The 19542-nt window shown below is 43.9% G+C and overlaps 2 protein-coding genes across 3 annotated transcripts in view; one reads left to right on the plus strand and one right to left on the minus strand.

Annotated features, from left to right (window-relative positions):
• LOC127009268 (glycoprotein-N-acetylgalactosamine 3-beta-galactosyltransferase 1-like) overlaps window positions 1-7721 on the plus strand; it is an 18180-nt gene extending 10459 nt beyond the window's left edge. For both annotated transcript variants that reach the window (XM_050882165.1, XM_050882164.1), the window contains 7 exons: window positions 2287-2428; window positions 2716-2844; window positions 3713-3851; window positions 4257-4372; window positions 4643-4753; window positions 5134-5297; window positions 5697-7721. In XM_050882165.1, the coding sequence (XP_050738122.1) occupies window positions 2314-2428; window positions 2716-2844; window positions 3713-3851; window positions 4257-4372; window positions 4643-4753; window positions 5134-5297; window positions 5697-5852 (930 nt within the window). In that variant the 5' untranslated portion in view covers window positions 2287-2313 and the 3' untranslated portion in view covers window positions 5853-7721. The remainder of the gene's footprint in view (window positions 1-2286; window positions 2429-2715; window positions 2845-3712; window positions 3852-4256; window positions 4373-4642; window positions 4754-5133; window positions 5298-5696) is intronic.
• Window positions 7722-7869: 148 nt separating this feature from the next.
• Window positions 7870-19542, minus strand: part of LOC127009267 (uncharacterized) — a 115190-nt gene continuing 103517 nt past the window's right edge. The window contains exons 4-14 of the mRNA XM_050882163.1: window positions 19132-19273; window positions 17229-17296; window positions 16033-16284; window positions 15635-15868; window positions 15167-15343; window positions 14467-14584; window positions 13499-13563; window positions 13064-13144; window positions 11713-11868; window positions 10640-10876; window positions 7870-10179 (exon numbers count right to left, since the gene is read on the minus strand). Of these exons, the coding sequence (XP_050738120.1) occupies window positions 10055-10179; window positions 10640-10876; window positions 11713-11868; window positions 13064-13144; window positions 13499-13563; window positions 14467-14584; window positions 15167-15343; window positions 15635-15868; window positions 16033-16284; window positions 17229-17296; window positions 19132-19273 (1655 nt within the window). The 3' untranslated portion in view covers window positions 7870-10054. The remainder of the gene's footprint in view (window positions 10180-10639; window positions 10877-11712; window positions 11869-13063; window positions 13145-13498; window positions 13564-14466; window positions 14585-15166; window positions 15344-15634; window positions 15869-16032; window positions 16285-17228; window positions 17297-19131; window positions 19274-19542) is intronic.

The following is a 19542-nucleotide window of genomic DNA, read 5'->3' on the forward strand; positions in this document are numbered from 1 at the left end:
TAATCTTGAAACACACAGGCAGCGCCACCCTCAGCCCCTAGGAGTCAAAGGGATCAGTCACTCCAGAGTATCTCAAAAAACAGATGATTATGGAGAAGATATGACCTGGAACCCAGTTGGGAATATGGTCCTTTGAACTCTCCAAATGGTGTTCGTCAATAGTTATAATAATAATAATAATAATAATAATAATAATAATAATAATAATAATAATAATAATGATAATAATAATAATAGGAATAATGATGATAATGATGATAATAACGGGTCTCTGGCTGGTCTGCACACTCTGGTACTCAAATACGTGGTGGTAAATGTGAGAGCGGAAACACGCATCCTGGCCACACGTCAGTTACGCGAAAACCACGGACGCAGATGGTTGCCTTAAGTCGGTCATCATTCAACTGAATATGATTATTATGACAGCTAAAAAATGTTGATTGCATATTGCCTGAAATTGCACTGCACTGTATCTCCACACCACCTCTGCGTGTCACGAAGCACACGAGAAATTAATCCAGACCAGGAAAGGTCATCGGCGCTGGGGCTCGAACCCGCGACCGGTGAGATGGGAAAGCCACTCCTTAACCAGTCGGCCAAAGAGGTAACCCCCCCCCCCCCCCCCCGGCAGAATGAGTTTTGGGAGACTTACCCATCAGGCGGCCCAGACACATGTTTAAAGAAAATAGAAATTCATCCCACATTCACAACAGCGATGTAAGTTATAATCAAATGGGTGCGCTTATAGAAGAAATATAATGTATCGCAAATCCCTCGTAGATGATCATAATAAAAATAGCATAAGAAGTCAGTAATAGGCAGGAATAGACACACAGGCCTGCTTCTGTAAACTTAACATCGTCTATCATGAATTCCGAACGCCCCAGTTAATCCATGGATGAAATTAATATAGCTTTGAAGGGATGAGTATCGAAACAAAAAAGGAAAAGATAGATTTAGGCGATATGATACTTAAAACAAGCTCAACTTTATACAAAATGCTAGCAAAGTGAGTCTCTGGAGCCGTGAAAAATACTATCAATAAATAAATTCACAATAAAAGATGATTTAGTGTTTGTATTACTAAAGGAACACATACTCTAGGCAGGGCCATTTCCTGATATTTCGGGCTCTGTGGGAGTGCCTAACGTGTAAACCAACCCGCGAAAAACCCGCACTCAAGGTCAACCTCCGGGCGCGGGCGGGTCTCCATAGGGCCGCCAAAGTCAGTGATTGAGTTAGTTTTTCATCATTAATTCGCCCTCATTCAATCAGTTTTTATCGGATCTCCCCCCAAAAGTTAATCAGCTTGAATTATTAACTTGGGGAGTTTCTCATAAGTATCTGGTGACCAAAGGCCCATCCGTTTTTTTTTTCGGTATCAGACAGACACACAGACAGACGTACAACAACGAAAATATTATCGCTTTCTGTGGGCGGGAGATAATAATAATAATAATAATAATAATAATAATAATAATAATAATAATAATAATAATAATAATAATAATAATGATAATAATAATGATAATAATGATAATAGTGATAATAAGCTATATAATGAATAAGAACGAAATAAAACGAGAAAGAGGAGCAAGATTACTAACATAAATAAGACAAATAAAAAAATAACACCGTAGGAGAATATTCAAAGTTACCATTTTAAAAACTTTTCATCAAGAACTAGTTTTAAGTCTTAACTATGCAAGTATGAATGTGTAACCGCAACGGAGGGTGGGAAAACGCACGGCCAGGAGGCGGCAGATGCGCGGAAGTCAGTAATAGTGCGCCACTCTCCTCTTTCTTTCCGTTACAGAGGCTCGCCGTAACGGGAGCCCCAGCCAGCCACCGTCAGTAGTGCTCGGGATCAGGCCCTGCCGAGGCGGAGGGTCGGCCGGCTCGCAACTCTGTTTGGGAGCCGGAGATTTCGTTGACTTATTCTGAAATGCATAGAGTAGGGAGTGTAGTGTTTTATAAGCTAGCATGACACTGACAATTGTGAAAGGTTCCGCTGTAAGCTCAAAATGACGAAGCTTAACGATTGAGATGCATAAGTCTAAGAGGCCAGTACTCTGACGTTAATACGGATACGTGATACGCACCACCTTCACAACGCCGACAATAATAGTAATTCATCGGTGGTTTCATGGCCCAGGAGAAACGCAGTGAAATTCGTTATTTTGGGGGAAGTTAATATCTGAAACGCATGATATGCACCGAATGAAAACTAACACTTTTATCGTTTTATGTGGAGAAAATACATAAGTCCAAAGTGTTCCCCGCCAGACGTGTAAGCCTTGTGGCCGCGTCAGGATGCTGGGCACCCGGAGGAACCTGTGCAAGGCGGTGACGACAGCCATGCTCGTCACGCTGTTCCTCGGCTCCTTCCTTGTGAGTCCGACCCCTCCCAAATCCCCTCGAACAGCAGGTATGGAAGCATTCAACTCATGATTTATTTAATGACAAAGTAGGTTAAGGACCATCCATGACTGAGAAACGCTTAGCATAGCGAATGATAAGGAAGTGAATAATGGTGATGCTGGGGGGATGCCTTCATAAGCTAAAGTAATGGACAAGACACACACATGTCGACAGAGCAAAACGCTTTTATCAATTCATGCACGCCTCGTTATCTTTATTCATTACGTGGTCGCATCGAGTGATTTTAAGATGTTAGTCAGATAGAAATGACCGGCCGACACACACCTTTTGCAGACGAGGAAGAGGTGCGGATTGTGTGCTGGGCGGTGACGGCGCCCAAGTACCACGAGACTCGCTCCCGCGCCGTGAAGGAGACGTGGGCGAGGCACTGCGACCAACACTTCTTTGTCAGCACTAAGCCAGGTGAGGACAGCGGGTTTAAGTAGACGTGATGTTTTCATTAATATGCTTCCTTATGAATATGATTATATTTTCAATCGTTGAACACAGAATATTTGTTAGTAAATATTTTTATATTTTGATTTCCTGCACAAATCACTCAAGGAGTTTAGTCAAGAAAAATGATAATTCTAGTAATGTATACTACAATTATTATGGTCACGGATGACACTTTTCCAGTTGTTGGATGTAGTAATATAATAAAGACTCCCTCCTTTCTTCAGAGTAAACGAAATAATGAATCAGCAAGTCAATATGAATAAGCAAATCAATTCATCAATCAGTTATCAAAGTGTAGTGTACAGCTATTGAAGTACTGGGCAGACACATCCGTATGCTGAGGATACGTCTGGGTAAACAAGAAAGTGGCGTACACAAGGCATGCATGAGCTCACGACCCTCTGGTTACGAGCTAAACACTGCACTACTGAGCTGCTTCTTCTCCCTCTGTATACTGCGTAACCTATCTTTTTACTGATTAAGGCTATTCGCAGTGTTTGTTTTACGTTTCACTGAAAATATCTTACATAGATCTTCACCACATACATGTAGCATATCCATCGAACTAATAAGCTGCTGATCAAGAATAACGTACAATTGGTAAACGTTTTCGGGACATCCAGACACATGCTCATCCGTGGTGTTGTGGTTAGCACGATTCTTTATGATCCCGAGGACCTGAGTTCGATTCCAGCCCGGGGCATATAAGGGAAATATGCGCCCGGGGTAGTGATTCCTTATTTATCACAGGCTGAAAGTCCAATGAGGCGCGGAGATGAGCACCGAAGCCACGCGCAGCTATAGCGTATGCCCCCCGACTATTCCTTTACAGACACATACCTGGGAACGCTGGTGGTGAACGTCACGGAGAACTACTGGATGCTGTGGGGCAAGACTCGCGCCGCTATTCGCCACGCGTATGAAAACTACCGAGAGGCCGGCCAATGGTTTATCAAGGCGGACGACGACACGTGAGTCACTCTGATATTGTTAAACGGAATCCAGCGGGTAATGGTGCAGAGCGAAACAAGTCACCTCTCCTGCACTGGCCAAAAGAAGGGAAGGGGGGGCGGTGTCTGCTTTTCACGTTGTTAATTCCGTAAAATCAATACTCAAGCATATCATATTACTTGTTGCTGGTTCAAGAGGCTTACTGAAGGTGTCACGAATCTATAGAGTTCAACGTGTTTGTGTAAGACGGTACGGAATGGGTGAATGCATCATCTCAGTACTGTTCATGGTTAAAGGATGTGTATTGCATGACCCCCTTAAGGATGTGTATTGCATGACCCCCTTAAGGATGTGTATTGCATGACCCCCTTAAGGAAATTGAATCTGTCGACAACCGATGACTCGCCGCTGTTCACATGTTTCAGCTTCGTGATTGTGGAGAACCTGAAGAACATGCTGAAGCTCTACGACCACCGCAAGCCGCTCTACTTCGGCAACAAATTCCAAATGAAAAACATAAGTCAGGGTTTCATGGGAGGAGGTAAGACATGAATAGAATGCACGTATTTCATTCAAAGCTTACCACATAATGATTAGTCTCCATGAAAAACAAACAAACAATTGCAATGTTTACATGTTCACCCTGAATATACGAACACAAGTCCATGTTTATAATTCGTAATAATTCGTAAAGAGCAAAAAGTCACGTCAAGATTCAGAAGTTAAATAGAAAACAAATATGATGGAAGTAGGAAACGAAGCACGTAGAGAGGTGTGAAGCTAAAGACAAGGCGCCGTTCTCTGCCTGCAGGGGCCGGCTACGTGTTGAGCAGGGCGGCGGTGAAGCTGCTCGTGGAGAAGGGCTTCCCCAACAAGACAGCGTGCCATCCCGGACCCAAGGGCAGAGAGGACGTGGAGTTGGGTATGGAAACTTTGCTCGTTTTCTTCTTAATGTTTTTTTTTTTCTATCAGTAAACTGAATAGAATCTAACATCGTCATTTTTTTATCATTCTCTTGAGAAGCAAGTGGCTACATTGTAATTGCATGCTTACTTTGAAAAATGCATCGATCAGTCTCCAAAGAGTGTATCGCTTCAAGTAGTCTATTGGAAATGTTGCAACGCTGCGTAAAATGTCTATCATTCTCTTCAAAGTTGGTAACAAGTATCACTTCGCTGCGTGCGCTCTCTCTCTCTCTCTCTCTCTCTCTCTCTCTCTCTCTCCAAACAGCGCAACGTTTTATAATCTTTATTCAAGACGTCATCAGTGTGACCTGAAGGAATTGGGGGTGGTGTTTTGCAGGCAAGTGTCTGGAGGCGGTGGGCGTGGTGGCCGGGGACTCGCGGGACCACCTGGGCCGCGACAGGTTCATGTCCTTCACGCCGGACCTCCTGCAGGAGCGCGGGGCCCTGAGCAGGGTGGGACACTCTTGGTTTTGGACTCTGGTCTACTACCCCACCTCGGAGGTCAGTATACAAGAAGCGCTACCGTCGAGGCTGTACTAAAATAATCTCAAGTAATCAGTGTTACAAGTATTCTTATTCATTATTATAATCATTATTATTATTATTATTACTATTACCAGTCGTGAAGCGAAGTTGTCATTGTTTGCGGATTGATGTAAACTTTTTTTGAGAAAAGGAAAACTAAAACATTTATGGCTTTTATTAAAATGATTTATCTCATGAGGATGAATTTGCTTTTTTTTTATGCATGTCTGTCTATCTGTAAAAATTTTCACTACTTTTCACTACTACTACTACTACTACTATTACAACAACAATGATCAGACAAATAAATATTTGCTCCTGGTCAGCCTCCCTTCCCTCCCTCGCCGTCAGACACTAACCCCTTGGCCTCGGCAGGGTCCGCTGTGCTGCTCGGACACCGCCGTCACCTTCCACTACGTGTCGCCGGCCATGATGCGCGCCCTCTACTACCTCGTCTACGTGCTCCGGCTGGCCCGCCCTCACGACCCTGCGCCGCTTCTCCCTCCATCACTCAACGCCTCTCTTTCGTAGGGCACCTATTTTTTTTTTTTTTTTTACAGTTAAGGAAGCAGCTCAAGGGCAAATACATATTAAAACAAAAATGTCCGCTAAACACTGCTCCTATAAGAGAAGGTAGAGAAGAGTGGGCAAAAGAGAGGTCAGTTATGGGTGGAACGGTGTCTTGAGGCCCCAGCAAACACGCTTGGGGCACACTGTCACAAGGTGGTGTATAATCTTGTCTATTCTCTATTTCTTGGCCTGCAGCTGGTACATAAGTTTCTTGCATTGTGAAACGACATCAATGTGGTGATTATTTTATTACAGACTCTTTAAGGAGATAATCGACAAGCATGTCGTAACGAAAATGTGTAAAACTCTTTATCGTGTGAACTATTACCCTCCACTCACCACAAAGACTCGGAATACGACGCTGTGGTGTAATTTGTCGGTTTTCTCTTGTTTTCGGAAGAATAAAAATTCTCTATAAATATTTATGACTCTGATAAGCATCGATTTATTTAGTTTGATTGTACAGTGTCTGATGAAGACTTGCATCCCTAACCAACTAACTAACTAATGGGGAGCATACGCCCGGAGGCGCGTCGTTTCACTACCTCGCCGTTCATACTCCCGGCGATCCTCCCGAGCAAGCTCCCATGCAGCTGCCCTGTCCATCTCAAGTCCTTCTCGGCAGGATCTGCTGACTTGCCCCAGCCATGAATTACGTGGGCGTCCCCTTGGTCTCCTCCAATCTGGGTTGTCTTGTACAATACACAACCCTGTGAGCAGGATCGACAACCGGGAGGCGTGCCACGTGCCCACATAGCTGGAATTGGCGTTCACGAGTCCCCAATTCAGTTTCACGGAGCAATCGCTGGTTCGACACGAAGTCAATTCAGCGATACCCCATGATCCTGCGAAGGCACTTGGCACCAAAGGCATCGGCACGCCTCTCCAAGTCACTATTCAGTGTCCATGTCTCACAGCCATACAGTAAGGCAGGGAGCACATTGTTATGTACTGCGCTACCAAGGTATGTGAATCTTCTAGTAACCTCGACATCCTCAGCACATGCACGAACAGACTGAACTGCATCTCTAAACTCGGCAAAAAAAGAAGCCTAAAACTACTTGTTCCAATAGATCCACCCATGAACGGTGCTGGTTACGGAACAGTGATGTGCTGTGGTATCTTCTGTGAGAGGGGTCGTGCCACACGAAGCTCATACATATGTGCAACAATGATGTGAGCATAAAGTCAATCTGCTGTATACAAACTGTCCACTTACATGAAAAGTAAGGTTCCTACCTGCCAGAGTCCTCCCGTTGTCCTGCTTCCGCCCCGGACACAGGTGCACCTCGGAGGGGTTTAATACTTTTTAAGCAGAGTTGCCAGACTCAGACGAAACTTAATACTAAATCTAGATGTTTTTATTAGCAGATCATGACTGATTTAAGAACACATAATCTATTTTACTATACGAATAGCTTATCTTGCTAAATTTACACGGGAAGGAAGATCACTTTGCAGAAAATATTCCACTTTAAATGGAGCGATGCCTCCAGGCTATAATTACCATCCTTCGCCAGCGTCTGCATAGAGGAATGTCAGACTTTACTACATCACAGCTTCTGATTATACACCCAAAAAATAAATACAAAAATAATGTAGGTTGTCACTAGGTAACATGAAGCTGAATCAAGAACGCGACAACCAAGGAATTTTTTTTCTCTTTCAGCTGTTGGCAGCCATCTATATAGACTGATTTATTACATTGCAGGTGATTTTTGATGTGTCTTAGCTCTTCTATGGGAAAACAAGTGAAGTAGATGTGACCAGAGCATTTACTTTGAAAAACTTGGTGTCCTTATTAAGAAGTATCTCTACTTGACATTATCTTCTAGGATATATATTTTATGATGTATATATATATATCAAAATGCATGAACCTTTTTACTTTTGTCATTCAGAAGTGTAGAGTACCACTAAGATGCCTCTACATTTGACCCAACGTGTTTAATGAAAACAAAGAATGAAACAAAATATGCTCAGTTCAATATTTATACAAGAAATAAAATATAAAAACTCTTCAGACAAAATGTACCTTTTGCAATAGGTTAAAGTAATGGGCGGTGACATCGAACTTGATAAAAGTACTCAGGGGAACGTTTTGGACCAACATTTTAAGAAACAAACTTCATGAAAAACATCATAATCATCCCGATCGTTCGTCAGAGGAGTCCGTGTAAGGAGAGTTCTGTGTAGTCTCAGCACACGCACATACATAAAACCTTTATGTGTATGCCTGTGTCGTTCCCATTCACGGGTAAATTACAAAATAATGGCTGTACATTCAACTGACTAATATCTAAGTATCACTGAAGCAGTTAACATACACACTCACAAAGGCCTCACTTAACACAGCATTGGCTACGATTTTCTCAGTACAACTTCTAGTGTTGAAACAATACATCGTGAATTTAACAATTGGAAAACAAAAAAAATATTGCTCTAAAAGAACATTCGACCATACTTAAAATAGTAATCAAGGTTAATAATAATGTGTATCTAAGTTTCGTAAATATAATTCCAAAAATATCTTAACTCGTAACAACCCGTCGATATATTTTTATTTTTATCAGAATGCATCTCATATGTATACAGTGAAAATCATATGTCATAAAAAATCTTGCATATGAGTTTCTTATTTGGATCGGAATATATTGTGTCCTATGCCATTAGTAACATGATCACGCTGACTACTGTTTGTGGCTCAGTATTTACATGGTATACGACCGCTAACACATGGCAACGGGGCGTCTCCTTCCACCCGCAACGGATTTAATAAGACAACTTTGTGCCTACATACACATGGAAACTAATAACGGATCTCTTTACAGCTTATGTACTAAATTTTCAGTTAGCTGATTTACATGGCACAAGATCAGACCCACATAAGCTTCGAAACAAAAGGAAAGAATTTATAGTGCCTCGATGCTGACAGTTTTGTGTACGGGGGCGCGGGGAGGCTGACATCTGACCTTGGCTACGATTGTTTTTGAGATTCTAGGGAGATTTGTTCAGTATCTGTTCAGTGTCTCGGTTGGGAAGCTTGTAACGTTTTGGGTGCTTTGAGTATTTTCATTTCCGAGCCTCACAAGACTCCCACACCGGAAGGAGCTAGGGTGGCACAAGAAGACACGAAGAACAGATCCCGCAGTGATGATTTTGGCCCTTTATCACTGGCAAGTGTTCCGATTACCCAAAGATAATGATTACTGTGAAGTTTCCTAACACTCCGAATTTATACACTAAATATCACATCAACAAATCAGTATTTCATGAGCGCCGAAAACCTGTCTCATGGCTTTGGACTAGTGACGAGCCTGAACGGTCGCTGTGTAGCCTCCGGAGCCGCACCCACAGGCGGCCACTCCCACATCTCAGGAACTGTTGTCTGTCTTGAGGGATAAACACACAGTGGGAGCTGCTGCAGTGTACACCGATGTTCTACGGCTGTCTGCTGCTGGATACACTTTCATCTGCCACTGGAATATACGTGTTTGATGCTCCTACCATACAAGTGTGGTAATGAAGACAGTGTGACAGAGAATGCAGAATCCTCTCTTCCTTACACCACCCAGGCCCGACACTCCTTGCACCCTTACAGCCTTTCTGGTGCCGCAGGACAAGATTGGTATCATTCCATGCTGATGGTGTCAGGATACAGAACAAAGCCATGTAAATGATAGCTCCATCAGCCTTCCCGCACCCTAAATCAAGATTCAACAATATATCTATGTATATATAATATATATGTACCGACTGAGGTCTGATTACCAGACTCACTTCATCTATACAATTAGTCTTTCTGTTATCTCAATAGATGACTATCAAGGATATCAAAATATATTTCAACTGTGTCAAGTTCTTGCAGAACATTTAAAAGAATATATATATGTATATAACTATGAAATACATATAAAACCTCAGTTAAAAATATTCACATATAAGACAATATCTTACAAACTGACATCTCATTAACTATGTGTTTTCACCAAAGGTCTCGCTCACGTACCACAACACTCATGGCAAATGTTTACACTGGAACAAAAGACTTTCGCAACTAACCTAGCCACTCCTAAACAGCTTGGTATATGCAAATTCATATATCATGAAAAAACTGAAAGTGAAAATAAACTTATGGCCAGAATGAGAAAATCCAACAACATTCATCTGTCGCCACTGAGGAGGCTGGCGGCCAGCGGCGCGAGATGGAGGAGGATGGACAGCTGGATGAGCAGCGGGGACCAGAGGGCGGGGGAGCTGCTGCTGCTGCCGGCCACGGCACACTCACCTAGCAGGGGAAAGCCAGCTTAGGTAGTCAGGTCATATAAGGGCCTAAGTTACCTATACTACGCTCTGACTATGAGCTTATCTTTTTAGTCTTCTGATTCCCTAAGCCGGTGTGTGTCTCCTTAATCATAGTTTATCTTCCCTACTCCCCCAAGCTAGTTTAGTTTTCAACCACCGATACGTAGGTGCGAAAAGCTGGGCTGGTTTTGCAACAACAGCCCTTGTCGTGTTTCGAACAGTTTGAATCAGTGACTCACAGAGCGACTTGATGATTCCCTGCATCACCCAAGTTTGGAAAACCCTACTACCTTTAAGGCGACAAATAACTGCTTGTTCCATGATGGAGACTTATTTAGATTCTTAGTCTAAGGCTTGGGACAAAAGATGTTTTATTTGGCAAGCTGATTTATTTTTTGGTTTACATAATTTACAGTTCCCCTCCCAGGCAGCCCCCACCTTACCTTGGGCCGTGAGGTTGAAGCTGAGGGGCGTGGTGCGGGGAACGTGGCGACGCGGGCAGGAGTGCGCGTGCGCGGTGATTTGCAGGGTTTTGCTATTAACTGTGCTATTACTGCTAGACCTCTTTTTGTTATTGACTGAAGTGGCTATTAGGCAAAGGCGATGTGTCGGGCGGTCGGGCGTGGACGCCACCACGAACACAGAGCCGCCCTCGGCCCAGTGGCCGTGGCACACGAAGGCTGTGGAAGGAATAGGCGGATATAATTATAGACAGGGCTCTAATGATGATCTTACATGCATAATGTTATTTAAGTTGTACACTAACAAAAGTCACGCGCTACAGTGTCATTTTTGCGTCATCACAACTTATAATGGTCGTCTCATATCCATGTCCCCAGTAGTGCCACGAGTTATGGAAGTAAACATTCGTAGAGTTACAAGACCCGAGAAAAGTTGTCATTAGGGCCATTTTTTTTTCTGGCTAACAAGCGCATCAACATAAGTGCGAATAATCAGAATAATAGTCGTTAAGAGGCATCACTATAGTTTTATGAAGGTCCTGTCATTATGGGGTCACTTCTGTTCAATTACCTGTAAATAATGGGGTGAGACTGATTCTTATGTAAAATTCAACACTGGGTATTGTGTTCTACATTTATCTGCGGTGGCAGCAGTCACGTCACGAACCATGTGAGAGTAGCGTTTATCGAGCAACATAATGCTCGTCAAGGGTCAGGCCTCAGTCCCTACTTGAGGTTTATAGTTTATTCAGTATGGTACATACATATATTTATAATATTTTTTTTTAAAAAGCACATTTTTAAATAAGACAAAATCACATATCACTACATAGACGAACACACACACACACACACACACACACACACACACACACACACACACATATATATATATATATATATATATATATATATATATATATATATATATATATATATATATATATATATATATATATATATATATATATATATATATATATATATATATATATATATATATATATATATATATATATATATATATTATAATGAATTTCTGTCAGGTAACTCACAGTGCTTCGTGGTCTGTGTGGCACAGGCGTGGACGAACTTGAGGGCGTAGAGGGCGCTGCAGCCCGCCCTAAGGTGGGTCACCTCGCGCCCACACTCCCCCTCACCGGCCGTCCACACGCCCACGAAGGGACAAGCACGGCGGGAGGGAGTGGTGCCTGGGGACAAAATTCATTAAATGGTTGAAAACTGCCGTTTTAGGTAGAGTAAGCAGAGATGAGTATCTAAAAAAAAATAATGCTTACATTAAAGTACTTTTTATCAATTTTGCACGTTTCCCGCCGTGCACTTTGCATAATGTTTCTCTGGTTCGACGAATTTCAAAGGAAATTATCTCCACTCTTTATTCTTACTAACAACATTTTTCTCTGACTTCTAAGGTTGTTTTAAGATGACATGTTTAGGGCAACTTTGTAACACTGAGGCAAGCATGGATACTTTTCTCAAGCTACATCTACGAATTAAAGGCGATTGTTTGTTGATATAGTCCGCTCTGTCCGTATTGAGCTTTTATTACTTTGATCTTACTGTCTGATAAATTTTGTGTGGCAGCTCAAGCTGTGTGGGGCACATGCACTTGTTACCTAACATAATTTTTGTCACTACACATATTATGTCATTCCTACACTTGGCATTCCCAGTCATAAAGTATACATATTCATTCCACAGTCTGTTTGGTTCTTCTTGCTTCAGAGAGACTGTGAGGTGCAGTGCGGGGCAGGGAACAGAAGCGTGTTAAAAGCGTTAACAGAAATAACCATCCCGCTTTGTATCCGGGCCCAGTAGTATTTCCTTAATTGAATTAAGTACCAATTGCCTGCACTTTCTCGATATCTCGGTAAATCACACCCGTTTGCCAATCCCCGTAGGATATGAAAGAGGGAGAGAGAAAAAACAAAAAACAAAACAAAACGAAATGCCCTCTGCCAAGTACAGCTCAATCAGTTAATTAAATGTATTTCTCAGAGTTTGCTAGAATACAGGCATTTGGCACTTCTGAAGTGTGGCTGAAAACATAACCTTGAATGCCCAAACTAACCTCCAGCTTCCGTTTCCATTTTTATTCATATTTCAAATATATTTTCTTTTTCTAATCAGCTTCTTTTATCTCAAATTATTATCCCTGTCAACCTAGTCCAGCAAACGATTTTATTCCATCCTACATATAATTAAAGTCAAGGCGCTCTTCTGAAGACGAGTTCTCTGTGTGTGTGTGTGTGAGTGTGTGTGAAAAGTTCTTGTCTGTGCTTTCACCGACAAGCAAAAGCAGAAACAAAAGCAAAGCTGCCTTACAGCGGGAGAGCATCGGCTTGTTGTCCCATGCCGCCGCCCCGGGCGGTGGGAGTGACTTACTAGTGAGGGTGGTGTGCGGGGCCGTGGAGGCGTTGAAGTGCTCGGGGTTGCAGGCGTCTACGGCCCTGAAGGTGCGGGATCCTGCTCGGGGGAGACATCATATAACGATACCCATAAAACGTGGGGCTCATGGTTATTAAAGGGAATAAGTGCACTAATGCACACATCTTACTCTTCACACCAATATTTAACATATTCATTGGAAATGCTTTTATTTAAAGTAAAGACCATGCATGTTTGTTTAGGCAGACAAATGGACATAAAAAAAAAAAACAAGCAGCATACTCGTATATGCGCTAATTAACCCACAATTAATATTTTGAATGGGGGTAAATTACTATTTGATAAACTTCATTTTTTAAACTATGACAAAGGGATAGACAGCGTGTGTGAGTCGCATGACGCAATAAGGTCAATAGTCTGCGGAAGACGCACCTTGCTGCATTTCGATGATGTGGCCGTCCCGGCGGTAGAACACGGTGCACACGAAGCCGCTGGTGCTGCGGGGGAGAGAAACCTCAACATCAGCATCGACTTTAGCTTCAGCTGTCACAGCATTTATCGTGCCAGTTCTAAAAAAAAGTCTTCAGCTTTTGAAAAAAAAGCTACAATCAGTTGTCGCGAAAAAAAAAGAGCACAATAATAAAATAACATATTCATAATATACTCCATAAATGTTGAAGGTACAACTATGTAAAAAATAACATTTAACAAGCAATTTAAAACTTTTTATCGACTGCAATTTGATCAAACTATAATAATCACGTGATTTCACGAAAATATACATATTATTAGCACACCCACCCACCCACAAACAAATACACTCACACACGCACGCATCTCGGGCCAAATTGTATGCAGACTCCATAAAAAATTGAATGTGCATTGTTGTATAACCATAACTATTATCAAGGAGGGCCATGACTCGGTAATTACAATCTTGCCGCTGCAGCGGAGGTCACGAGGTACGGGCCGTGCGTCTGCCGCACTCCCTCACCCAAGACAGGCGTGCATGGTCACTCCCATTTTTTTTTTTTTGCAACTTTGAGTCCACCAGGTCTAGATTTACTTTCTCTATAAAGTGGATTTGTGATGGTGGTTAACTTTACTACAGTGATATTTAGTCCCTCCAAGATATTGATTAACTGATTTTCAAATGATATGTAGCTCACACATGTATAAAGAGCTTGATATTTGTACAAATAAAAATGAAGTACTTGAGACAATACTTTACGGTAAGATGATTCTGGGGGAAGAGAAACAAATTAAAAAATCTTCCATGAGCTGAAATCAATGTTCCGGCTCCTGGCCCGGGCCGCCGCCACGCAGCAAGCCCCGTCCCTGCGTCGGGAGGGAGAGGCCCGGCACCACTTAAATGAAACCCTTGAAAACACGGGAGTTACCATCCGGTGGTGACGTGAGTGACGATCACCACTCTGGAACTCGAGGCCTCGCGCGTCTGCGAGCACACCAGTCGCTCCTCGGGGCCCGTCGGTATCACTCTGGTCCTCTCCGGCTCTTCTGCAAGCAAAGGAATAAAAGGAAAGTGTTAACAGAGTCGCTACACCATTATTATATTACACAATCCGTCCAGTCTCTATGCTTTGTTTTCGTTAAGCCTGGCTCTGCCAAACCTCCATCTGCGTCATCCGCCACGTTTGGACGCTATAAAGGGGTCGTGTCCGAGCTGAGGTGCTGAGTAGTGGCCGATGCAAATGCAAGGAGGATGCACGGCGGCGAGAAAGATTAATTACTCACAAAGCTACTACTTTCCTCTTCCCCCCCTTCCACTCTCTCTCTCTCTCTCTCTCTCTCTCTCTCTCTCTCTCTCTCTCTCTCTCTCTCTCTCTCTCTCTCTCTCTCTCTCTCTCTCTCTCTCTCTCTCTCTCCAGCTGAACATTCCCGTGCTCAGAATGTTTAAACACGAACCGGACGGGTAGTTGGTGCAGCTGTTAACAAGGTTTACTCAAATAATTTACGTCTACAAGCCCAACATGGTTCCGGGTAATTCATGTGATGGAGGTTTTAAATTTTCAAATTTCATACCTGACAGGTAAATACAAAACATGCTAAACGTCATCACTTAAGTCAGTTTGTACCTACCTTCGTCTTCCTGGGTGAGGCCGAGGGGCACGGGCTGGGTCCTGGTGCCGTGGGAGTGGTGCAGTCGCAGCGTGGTGTTGTGGTGCGCCACGGAGTACGACACTCCCTTGTCCAGGGCGTGCCAACGCCGGTGTGACGCCACCCACGACGGGAATTCACAGCCACTGTAGCTTCCAGCTGTGCCAGGATAACGTGGATGTCAAACTTAATGCGAAGGAGTGTTTAACGTTGAGTGTTGAACGAACTCAATGCATACAGACGGCAGCGATGGTGGGCTGTGCGCCGACTGCCCGGGCCGGCATTGCAGGCTCGCGGATTTGTAGCTAGGCGTGCTAACCAACTCACCACGGAAGTGCTATATGCAGTATTAGACGACTTCTCCAACTATCTCGTCAGCCCAAATATCTCAAAAATACTAAATATAAAGATAAACACTGCAGACAAAACTTCATGGTAAAGTTAGCTTGCCTTTACTGATACGCAGGTTCTTGGCACCGTCGTAGGCTGAGAAGACACCGTTGCAGGTCGCGTCCCCAGACTGAGCCATGCGGAAGTCCAGCGGATCCTTGTTGTCTCGCACCCGCTCCCAGGCGAAGCAGCGATACCTGTCCTCGTCCGTGACCGCTCGGCGGCCCTCCAGGCGGCCCACGAAGTAGCGCGTGGAGCCTTCCTTCCAGTGGCCGATGCACTCTACTTCCACCTCTGTTAGGGGGGCGGAAAGGGTTAAACAGGAACCCATGCAGCAGGGCGTGTTCTTGTGAGTAAATTGCAAATGCAGTGAGTGTGACTGTGTGTGTGTGTGTGTGTGTGTGTGTGTGTGTGTGTGTGTACATTGTACGTATGCAGCCTCTCTGTGCCTCACTCACCGGAACTCTCGGTGCCCTGAACGTCAGGACACGCCTGGTACTTGAAGAGGAGGCGACTGTCGCTGGTGCAGGAGTCAATGTTGGAGGCGGGGACGCTGCACTGGCCGTGGCTGCCCGTGTAGCTGAAGGTGAGCGGCCCCTTGAACGGACAGGGGTCTGGCGGGGCGTCGCGGCGGAACATGGAGTAGAGCAGCGCGTCGCCGGTGATCTGGGCACACAGGGCTGACAGGTCCCTCGACGGCTCGCACAGTGCTGGCGGGACAGGGGTTACAGGGGTTGCGTGGACGGCTAGTACATGGGCCACTAGTGTTACTGAGTGGAATCAGACAGATTTTCCATCCACATTATGACACTAGATATCATCTCTGAGGCGTCTTAAAGAGGGGAGCTTTTGTTTCTGGTACATAATTACTTAGATTAACTTACGTATGAATCTGCTTTGATAAAAGAGTATTTTGTACACTTTAGGGATGTACGTACTACACAGTAACTAACGGCATGCATTAAAGGCAACACACGGCTGCTAGACTAACCTGTACAGGGAATGCCAGACTGGGTTTCATGATCTTAAAACAAACGAGGCGGCGAGATATTATATGCCAGGTTTTCCACGTATGCAAATGAAGGGTGCGCGTGCACACTCACGATGAATTTTAACAAACTTTCTAAATTAACTGCTTTCATGCGGCCTTCATGAGTAAAAAAGAGTAATGACGGTCAGGGAAAAACGCAAAACCCGGTATTAAATCAACCCAAATTTCTATCTACTTGTACACACACACACACGCACACACACACACACACACACACACACGTTACAATACGAAAAGTATAAGCTCTCTACAACCTAGGTGACAGGTAAACAACTAATAGAAAATGATCTTGAACACCCTGAGTCAAATTAGTGTATCATAGTATGTGTGTGGGAGCGGGGGTCATCACTATACCGTGCGAAGCCAATGGTCAGCTGAGAGGGAGAGGAGGGGAGTGTGGTGGGGAGGGAAGGGAAGAGTGAGTGAGTCAGAAGCTGAGTATGTGATTCTAGTCCGCAGGTGTGAGCCAAACATTCACTGACCAACACAACTGACTGGCTGCCTACACCTCGGACATGCTAAAGGAAAAGATGAAAAGAAAAATACTACCGCAGTGAGAAAACAACGCAGTGCAAGGTATACATGAGGTGGCGGTAAACTTACTTTCTTTATATTGGAGGACATTTGGGTGTTTCTCACTTATCACGACACATCGGTAGCAGCCATCGCTCCTGCAGGATGGAAAAAAAGATATATAGATACGTAGTTCTACAGATGGATAAATGGATGAGAGAGAGAGAGAGAGAGAGAGAGAGAGAGAGAGAGAGAGAGAGAGAGAGAGAGAGAGAGAGAGAGAGAGAGAGAGAGAGAGAGAGAGAGAGAGAGAGAGAGAGAGAGAGAGAGAGAGAGAGAGAGAGAGAAAAAAAAAACCCGAGGTATTAAACATTACGCAACCAGTGGGAATATCAGCAAAATATGAAGCACAGGTTGTTCTGAAAGGCTCCCCAAGTGATCGGTGCTCTAGCTTGAAGGGCAGCAAGTGTATTTCTGCTTCCCGGGAGTCACGAAAATGAACAAATCAGCCAAAAGTAAAAATCACCAAGTTCAAAATACGAGCGAGAGGTTCAGGGTATGCTATTCCAACTCATCAGTGGTACTTGTATATCCACTTTTCCTACATGAATTAAAAAGTATAAAGTTTGTATTTACTCCGCAACCATTCTAGAGAGTTTCCTTACGTCATGTTCCCCAATGCATGTTTCCGTGAACTCATATCAGCGTGAGGAGTGATGGGGAGACCAGTGAGCTCCTGAGAATGCTGTCGGTGGTTGTGTTACTTCGCCTATAGAGTCAGTGTGTGTGTGTGTGTGTGTGTGCGCGCAAAATTGTAGGTGTTTGCTTTTATGTAACATTGGAAATAATTGCTACGTTGTCATCATTTTGCTTTGTATATTAGATGGTGTATATATGCGGTATAAATATGAATGACATGACGCTCATATGCTATTACGAGTTAGTGGATTAATGGAAATGAGAAAAATATTACTTAGGAAGGTGAGTTGTGCTCCGGTTGGCTATATCGACCTACTTTACGGTACAAGACCTCAGCTTCACTGTAGGTTCAAAAGGCCTGAGACACAACATCAAGGCAACGAGCGGCAACTTTACCTTCTCTCACCCCCTGGACTGCATGTTAACGTCGCTGATTCATCCTCTGAGTCCAGGTTTAGGTTAGGGTTAAACATTATGTTGCTGGTGAAATGAGTGATCAACTAGCTTAACACAGATTGTATTACCTCGGGATCACAACAATGTAACGGCTGTCTACTCTGTTAGCGTTTACTTTGTTACGCAACTGAAAACTCGAATGACCGCTTTTTTATATTCTTTTAAGATAATTCTGGCTGGTCGTGACCGAGTCATAGCAAATTATTTATCACGCCACCATAAACATATCTAGGTGCAGACGACGGAGATAACCAGGTCAAAGGAGCAGCGACCAAAGGACATCACCTACGGCACGCTGCACGCCAATACCTTCCTCAGAGGCCTGTGATTTGCGGGCGAGCGCTGGTCCTAGTGACAGGTTTATTTAAGGTGAATGATCCCCTTAATTCAGAGGAGGACAAGTGACGAGAATGCAGAAACTTTTCTGCTTACTGGATCAAAGTCAGGGGACCTGTAAATGCCGAGTGATCAGCGTGCGGGGTGGTGAGGCCGTGGACCTTGGTTAGAGCCCCACCGAAGCACGCTGACTTTTCAAAACATTGCCGAGTGGCGGAAGATACCCACATGCTGCCCGAACTTCAGCGACTTCGTTCAAGTGGAGCACCGGGGGGCAGCATGGGCCAAGCAAGAGTCATACACCACGGCACCCACTATAAATAAAATTCCCCTGCGCCACTAACGGGTTGGGGCCGTCCACGAGGCCCCTCAAGACAACCTACCGGCTCTATAGGAAGCACCTAAAAATACAAAAAATAAGGTGAGAAAAACACGAACATTGCGTCGAAGGCCACGCCAGCCTTCACAACAAAAGAATGAAGGATATCTGAACTCTACTTACCGATCTCTAAAAAGAAATTTTTCCCCGGAGGAGTGTGTGCATACTCCTTTAGAGGAGAACTCTGTCCTGGTGATGGAGATGACCTCCCGCACGCCGCTCTGGAACCAGCCGCCCCGCCAGTGGATGGGCAGCTCGCACGCTCCTGCAACACCCACACCACCCATCAGTTCCACTACTACCACTACCATCACTACGATACCACTACTACCACAACCACTACCATTGGCCACGCCTTCATTAAACTTTTAAGAAAACTGATATGCCCAAGTCTCTAACGCACACTGATGGCTAAAGTATATAATTTCATGTAAATTCCTAAAGGCTACAATTCACTGCAATGTATATTTGCTAACGAAAGAAAAAAGTCTTTTCATTGGTGCAAGGAACAAAAACTTGGCCGATCATTCTATT

This window comes from Eriocheir sinensis, chromosome 40, assembly GCF_024679095.1.
Source record: "Eriocheir sinensis breed Jianghai 21 chromosome 40, ASM2467909v1, whole genome shotgun sequence".
Lineage (NCBI taxonomy): Eukaryota > Metazoa > Arthropoda > Malacostraca > Decapoda > Varunidae > Eriocheir > Eriocheir sinensis.